The following is a 7,631-nucleotide window of genomic DNA, read 5'->3' on the forward strand; positions in this document are numbered from 1 at the left end:
TGAAGAGTCGTCGTCAAAAAAAAATACAAAAATAACGCATTCAGAATCACTGCAAGACTCTCCATAGAATTGCCACAAGAGTGTATATTTTAATCAATTTAACTACCTATCATACAATATTTCAATGAAATCTTAACCATGTGAAAGGTTAGGATTATTATCCTCCAGGAAAAAAAAAAAAAAGAAGAAAAGGAAAGATATACAACTTACTGTCAATGTGCTTGAGGACATCTTCGGTATTCTTTGCCACATCTTGCTCAGCTGTAACCCGTGCAGAACCAACCTCCGCATCATGCTGCTCTATGCTGTCAGATGCATTTCTTCACCAAGGCATTGAAAGGGAAAAGGGATGAATTTAGACAGGATGAGGAATTGACTTAATGACACAACTACGAAAATTAGATGCAACAACAGAACAACAAGAGCAAAGCTGCAATCATATATTGGCCCATGCATTCTATGACCAGAGCCAAAACCACAATCCTTATAAAGATGCACATGTAGGTTCTATGAGACAGTGAATGTGTCAAGAATAACTAAACATGGAAGATGTCGAGAGATTATGGCATTTCTACCTCGTAAGGGATACCAATTTTGAAACATGATTGTTTCCCATCTCATTCACAGAGTCAAGTGTCTTCTCCCAGTGCTTGAAAGCTGATCCAGCAGTGCTTACACTAAAGCAAAGAAAAGGGAACAGACTTTATCAATTCCAACCAAAGAATCAAAGATATTGATTCCAACTACAAGCAGAAGACCATACATACCATTGCTGTAAGAGTGACTCCATTCTACAATGTTTGGTAGCTGAATAATCTGCAATATCCTTAGCATCATTCTCTGTCTGCATGGAAAATTCCTGCCATTTTCGTTTTGCATCTGTTGAAACATACTCCATCGAAGAAACATGTCCATCCAGTACTGCTTTGTTTCCAGTGGCAGTTTCTCTGAGATCAGCGAGCCTTGCATCCACCTATTAACTTAACCATCAGCATCTGAACAATACATCTAGCATGAAATTAAGGATGAGAGAGAAAATACCAGCTCTTTTTGATGCTGAAGGTGGCTGGAAACAAGATGGTTGATATCAGCAACAAGCTTCTCCGCATCTGATTTTGATTGCTCCTGCACAGATCAAGCTTTCAGTTGGCAAGGCAGAAGACAACATTTTCACTCGCATCTTTAGTTACTTTACCATGTCGCACCTCATAAGCCTTCTGAAAATCATCAATATTTTTCATTTGCACTGCATCAGCTTGCACAGCATGATTTTCCAGATTTTTGCATTGCTCCAAAATCTTATCAAGAAATCCATTCATGTATTCAGAAACCTCCTTTCTTTGCTCACAACTGACATGGAATCGCTGTTCAACCCAAATGAAAGCAAAGTAACAAGAAATAAGAAACAGAAAAAGTTATATTGAAAGATCCAACTAGGATAGGTAAAAACAAGTACACATTTGGACACCAGTAAGCAGGTTTTCAAAACTTATAATGAAGGAAGTTGAAAGACCAAGTTACGGATAAATTAAGTGTTCAGGGATAAGAACTAAAAAACTACTTTCAAAACTTATAATGAAGGAAGTTGAAAGACCAAGTTACGGATAAATTAAGTGTTCAGGGATAAGAACTAAAAAACTACTTTCAAAACTTATAATGAAGGAAGTTGAAAGACCAAGTTACGAATAAATTAAGTGTTTAGGGATAAGAACTAAAAAACTACACGCACTAGGTATCAATGAAATTAGGACTGGCTGCCCAAACCAAAATAAAAATTACAATAAACACAAGGTAAGATAAAGGATCAAACCTGACGCATTTCCCTAGCAAAAAGAGCTAATTCCCCCTGGTGAGTTGATAGAGTATTCTGAAGCTCATCGAATATGAAACAAACCTGTCCAGCCTCCGATGCTAGATACTGAATTGAAAAGAAAATCAAACAAATACATAAATGTTGATGGAAGAAAAAATGATAAAACAAAATATTCAAACAATTGCAACCTACATCTTTAATAGACTCTGCACTGGAAGAAGCTAACAAAGAAATTTCCTCTAAGCCAGCAATAGCGCTGGCCTTGTGCAAACGGACCACATTTTGCACTGCCTCAATGTGAGAAATATACACAGCCCTCGAAGATGACAGTTTTTTCTTCAATTCCTCAATTGACTAAAACAAGATGACAAGCGTGGATGGTAAGATTATTAAGAAAAACCCAAAAAAGATATCAACTTAACATCCAAATCTAATCAATTGACTAAAACAAGATGACAAGCGTAGATGGTAAGATTATTAAGAAAAACCAAAAAAAAAAAATATCAACTTAGCATCCAAATCTGAAGTACTATAACAACAACGCAACAATAATTCAGATAGCAAAATCAGTAAGAAAAACAATACTGGAAAACTGTAACCAACTCTTCATACCTTACGATGCCTGTCCAAGAAAGAATTACCAAGGTCCTGAACACACTGAAGATGTTCATTCTGCCGAGAAATTGATGTAGCTACCATGTTACAAAGAGAAACGATCTGTTGGGAGAGCTCTGTTTTAAAATTGTTAACCACTGATCTGTTATCAGAACTCAGCTTATCTTCTCTACCTGCACAGCATCTCGTAGATAGTCACAACTGTCAATTGCATGGCCATAAAGTTGAATCTTTCAAACCACATCAAAGACAACATACCAATCTTTTGAAACAAAGACGCATTATCCTGAAGTGCTTTCTCCAAGTCAGACCGTAAAACACAAGCTTGATTAGCCAGAGCATTCTCTGTTTTGAAAATTCAAGAGCAATATTAATACATTAAAAAATCAATAAAATGTAAGAATAATAGTTAATCATGCCTGCTTTTCTCTGCTCAGATATGATAAAATCCCTCTCTTTCAAACTATATCGACACTTCTTCAATTCTTCTTCAGTACTTGTGAGCAATTTGATAGTTTGATTGAAGTTTTTCTGCACATTTTTAACAGTTCATAAAACTCCATTCAAACATAAGAACACGCTAAACAACAAATCAACCCAACTCACCTCAGTAGCGCTAAGTTTGCTGCTTAAATCAGAACATTGATGAACCATGGCATCATATTTGTCCCGCCAATCCTCAGATTGCTGTTTGTAGCATGACATAGATTATTCTTGTAAATTTCAGTTTCAAACCAAAAAAATTATAAATTCACACCTTGTGTAGAGAACAAAATGCCACACACTAACCTTCTGGTGGGTTTCTATCAGAACTCCCATTTGTTCTATCTGATCTGCCATTGCCTGATCATGATAAAGACATGACGAGAGCAAAAAAATTGATTTAGTACAAGTGAAATATCCAATGGCCAAATGAAGGCATAAATATAATTACAGCAACAAAGCTAATGTAAAATGGGCAAGTAATACCTTTCTTTCACTTTCCTCTTGATAATACCGCTCCTTCGGAATATAAACACCATTTTTCTCACGGGCAGCATAAACCTCTGGACAAGATGGCAACTGTTATTTCAACTTGACTAACTAAGGCAACATAAATTACAATGGAATGTTCCCTTTATCACCCCTGGCAGCACCTCACCTGCCTTAAGTCTTTCAATCTCTCCATAAAGGTCCTTGATAAGAGTTGATTTCATCATCTTTTGGTTGACCTGCAAACAGTCATGCCATAAAAGATGAACCGACTGAAAAAACTACGACCTAATAGAGCTACATTCAAATGTTCAATAATATAAAGGGCTCCAATAAGCACCTGCAGGTTGAAAATACAAATAGGAAAGGTGCACTTCTAAGCTATACATAAATGTATGTCTTTTGACATTTTAGCATCATTCTTCACATTAAAATTTGAAGTTGAAAAAATCCCAGGGTGCAGAACCAACTCAAACATATAGGTATGCAGTAAAATACACTAGCTTGCATAACAGAATATTTCATTCAGGAATTACATTTGTCAATAACGGAACATAAAAACTATTGAACTTCACAAAGACAGTCTCCTGCCCAAATTCTATCAACTATATCAATTTTCTGGTCCTCTTGCGTGCATGGCCAATGCTCATGTGCGCATTTACTTCTATATAAAACTTGAGAGCAATTAAAGAAATATTTTTAAAATAACTAAAACACTAAACAGTACAACTAACCTCCGGTTTATTTTTTATATTCTTAGCCCTGTGTGCATAATCCAGTGTACTCAAGGTCTCCTCCAGGCAATGAACAGCTGGTGATACAGTTGCTATAATGCATGTTTTGGTTCTTCCTCCAAGTGAATCACGAAGTAGCCTAGTAAGCTTGCTATCCCTGGAGCAATTCAAGAATGTAAATAGAAGTCATAGGAAAAATCAACGTAGGATATAACATAATAACTGGGGTAGCAGGAAAAACCTGTAAGGGATATGCCCAAGATGCTCCACGAGAGCATTAATGACTCTCCCCAAAGTAAGTAGACTTTTGTTGATTTCACCAGCTTCTCTTGCACGCCCCTATTAAATAATAAGGATTACGAAGCATCAGATGGTTGTAAATTTAAATTTAACTAGGCATCCCAGAAAAAAAAAAATCAGAATAAAATTGTATACCTCTCTAGCACCTGACCGGGATATATTTTCTGAACCAGCTAGATCCACTAAATTCAGCTTGCCACATTTGATTAGTTCTTCACCCTCAGGTGTTGCTTCCTTGATATGTATTGTAATAGAAAAGAGGGAATGTGACCGACTGTAAAAAGAAGACGGATTCTTTATACAAGAAGAACATTATAATCACCCTTTGAGCATAAGAAAAGAAAAGGAACCGTTACCTTGATTGCTTGTTCAGAAAAGTTTCTGCAGTTCGCCGCTTCGCAGATCCTCTTTCTAGTAGAGTGAATATCTCACTCGCACTTGTTACTATCTCCTCCTCTAGACCTCTTACAAGAACCCCACCTTTCCCATCCTCCATGAGAGGCAACTGCTTCTTTTGCTTCTCCTCCAATGCAACTCGAGAAATTTCCTCAGGAGCAAGCAAATCAGTAATTTCCTCGTTGTATAGTTCTAAGAATGTGACCTTCACACTGTATTCTGCATTTTGACTTTCAAGAGTATCAAAAATTTGTTTAACCGCCCTAGGTATGACCCCTGCTTCTGGAGGCAGCTCTCCGTTAGGCCCACTCTGTCACATTTTACATCACATAAATAAATTATCAACTGGCAACTGCATAATAGTAAATTTGAAACATTAAACCAACATGTAAATTAGATAGTCCCATACTATACCTTTGATCTTTTGCATTCACCTTCCATAGTGTAAGTTTTACCTGTACCTGTTTGACCATAAGCAAAAATGGTACAGTTGAACCCTTCTAGAACTTCATGAACAATTGGCACTACTGCTTGTTCATAAAGATCTCTTTGCTGTGCTGAAGGACCAAAAACCTACATCCAGCATTAAACGAATTATCAGACCTTGCTACAAACAAGGAAATCAAAGCAGCCCACAAATTCAATATCAGAAAAAAGAGATTCTGCAAACCACAGCAACAACATAAATAACACAGCAGATAACAATTCAACATACATGTAGGCATTATTCACATAGCCATTTAAACTTCAAAACTACCAGCGCAGAAAGAACACAATCACAAACCCAGGAAGTAAAATCTGTCACTAAAATCCCTTAACCGCAATGACCCACTTATAAAATCAAACCCTAAAAGCACCAAAACCAAAAAGAGGTGTAGGAACCACTAACAGTTATTTTCCAAACTTCAAAAATAAAATTAAACATTTAAACAAAAAAAAATTAATCCCAACTTCACCTTGTCAAAAGTGAAAACCCTATCAATATGTTTCCCAGCGATATTCTGCGAAACCGCAACTTCTCTCTGGTAATCATTGCAAGTTACCACTTGCGGAGCATTGCTCCTCAATTCGTCCTCGCTAAACGGCCTAACACATCGCAACCAGAAAAAAATAATAAACTTTTTTAGCAGAAATAACAAATAAAATAAGTATAAGAAACCAAAATAAAAATGTTACCTGCAACGAAGAAGAACTTGCACATTAACGCCTTTCTCTTTGTCGTGTCGACCTGACATTTTTGGTTGTCTTCCTGGAGGAGAGAGAATCGCGCGTACTTCTGGTGCTAGATCCAGTCTTCTCTCGAGAGATCAATCTCTTAATCGATCTGGCGATCTCTCTTCTCTTCCTTTCTCTCTGTCTTTTCTTGGTGTGAAAATGTGGAGTGAGAGCGGGATGGAGATGGGGATGCGATTTGAATTTTGAGACCCGCTCGCTTTCGAAATCAAAATGAAATCCAACGGTTTGAAATGCATCGCGGCCTCCCTTGTCCTTATATGGTAGCTGTTCGGGTTTCGTACTTTCACAGTTTTGTCCCTGTGTCTTCCTTTTTTTGGAATGTATTTCAATTTTTTTGGGATATGATAGATGTTTTTCTAAGGTGACAAACCTATATGGATGTGAGATTACTTTGTTTTTGTATTTTTAATTATGTTTAGTTTTAAAAAATACTAAAATAATATTTTTTAATAACTTTTGATTATTTTACTATGCTATTATAAAATATATAAAAAAATATTTTAATTTATTTTCAAGCAAAAAAACAATTATAAAAAGCATCATGAATGCACCCTACATACAAGATATGAGCCTACTACTAGAGTCTTATGTTCTTATTTTATGACATTTTTATTTTAATTTTGTTGTCAAGTATTTTTTTATTTTATTATTAAATAATTTTTTATTTTCATAATCTGAATTCAATTTATGATTTCAATCCACCTAAAAGAAATTACACTCTTGCTTTGGTCTTTAGAGATTGAGATTCTAGTATTTGTTATGCATTCATCTTTAGAGATTGAGATTCTAGTATTTGTTATGCATTCGAAGAGCCTTTTGAATTATAATTATATAAAAGAGTGTTTAAGTATTTAAGAGTGATATTTTTGTTTTTACACGTGTGAGAGTGTGAAATTTTTATTTTTAAATGTGTTTCAAAAATGTGTTTTACTTAAAAAAATCAAATTGATAATTTTTTTATGTTTTTTGATGATTTTAATGCATTGATGTTAAAAATAAAAAATCTAAAAAAATTATTTTGATGTATTTTTAAGCAAAAAAATATAATACACCGTAATACTAAATAAAAAAGAGATTAGACAAATGACAAATAAGAAGTTAATAGCTTAATATTTGTTTTGCTTGGCAAAAAGAATGAAGATCAAGTGAAGAATTGATAGAACCCTTCCATTTCTTGCTTATAATTTTCAAATCTTTAATGTTCAAAACATTATGACATTTTAAAATAATTTTCAAGCCAAGTTTAATAGCTATTAAATAAATTTTAAAATTTTAAATCTCATTCAAGATAAAACATTTTGAAAACTCATATTGCATTACATTTTTTTACTATACCAACAACGAAAACTAATTACAATTAACAAAAATAACCATGTAACACCACATAAATTCTCAATATTATAATAATACTACAAGCCTTAATCTTTGATAAAACAAGGTAATTATTTTTTTATCATGCATTAGCAATCCAATCATATAATCACTCATTTGTCTTATGCTTTTAAAATTTCATCAAAATCTTTTATGTCCGGTTCATTAACGATTCTTCTCTTCTCTTAAATAAC

At 34.5% G+C, this 7,631-nt stretch overlaps 1 protein-coding gene across 1 annotated transcript; it reads right to left on the reverse strand.

Annotated features, from left to right (window-relative positions):
- Positions 1 to 142: 142 nt before the first annotated feature.
- On the reverse strand, positions 143 to 6,277 carry LOC105111135 (125 kDa kinesin-related protein-like). Its single transcript, XM_011006405.1, has 21 exons — positions 6,007 to 6,277; positions 5,787 to 5,916; positions 5,245 to 5,403; positions 4,791 to 5,140; positions 4,570 to 4,708; positions 4,376 to 4,473; positions 4,135 to 4,291; positions 3,570 to 3,639; positions 3,398 to 3,474; positions 3,218 to 3,271; positions 3,035 to 3,115; positions 2,848 to 2,959; positions 2,687 to 2,773; positions 2,426 to 2,601; positions 2,006 to 2,167; positions 1,811 to 1,918; positions 1,206 to 1,364; positions 1,042 to 1,125; positions 768 to 973; positions 576 to 677; positions 143 to 320 (listed from the first exon to the last, which is right to left on the reverse strand). The coding sequence occupies exons 1-21, from the start codon at positions 6,063 to 6,065 to the stop codon at positions 158 to 160; spliced, it is 2,733 nt and encodes a 910-aa protein (XP_011004707.1). The 5' UTR covers positions 6,066 to 6,277; the 3' UTR covers positions 143 to 157.
- Positions 6,278 to 7,631: the final 1,354 nt, after the last annotated feature.

Source organism: Populus euphratica, unplaced genomic scaffold (assembly GCF_000495115.2).
Source record: "Populus euphratica unplaced genomic scaffold, PopEup_1.0 scaffold275.1, whole genome shotgun sequence".
NCBI lineage: Eukaryota > Viridiplantae > Streptophyta > Magnoliopsida > Malpighiales > Salicaceae > Populus > Populus euphratica.

Coding starts and splice junctions, on each gene's coding strand:
- LOC105111135 (XM_011006405.1), bottom strand. CDS start 6,065: ATGTCAGGTCGACACGACAAAGAGAAAGGCGTTAATGTGCAAGTTCTT. Junction 5,141..5,244: donor GTGAATGCAAAAGATCAAAG/GTATAGTATGGG, acceptor AAAATGTGACAG/AGTGGGCCTAACGGAGAGCT. Junction 2,168..2,425: donor TCTTGGACAGGCATCGTAAG/GTATGAAGAGTT, acceptor ATCTTGTTTTAG/TCAATTGAGGAATTGAAGAA.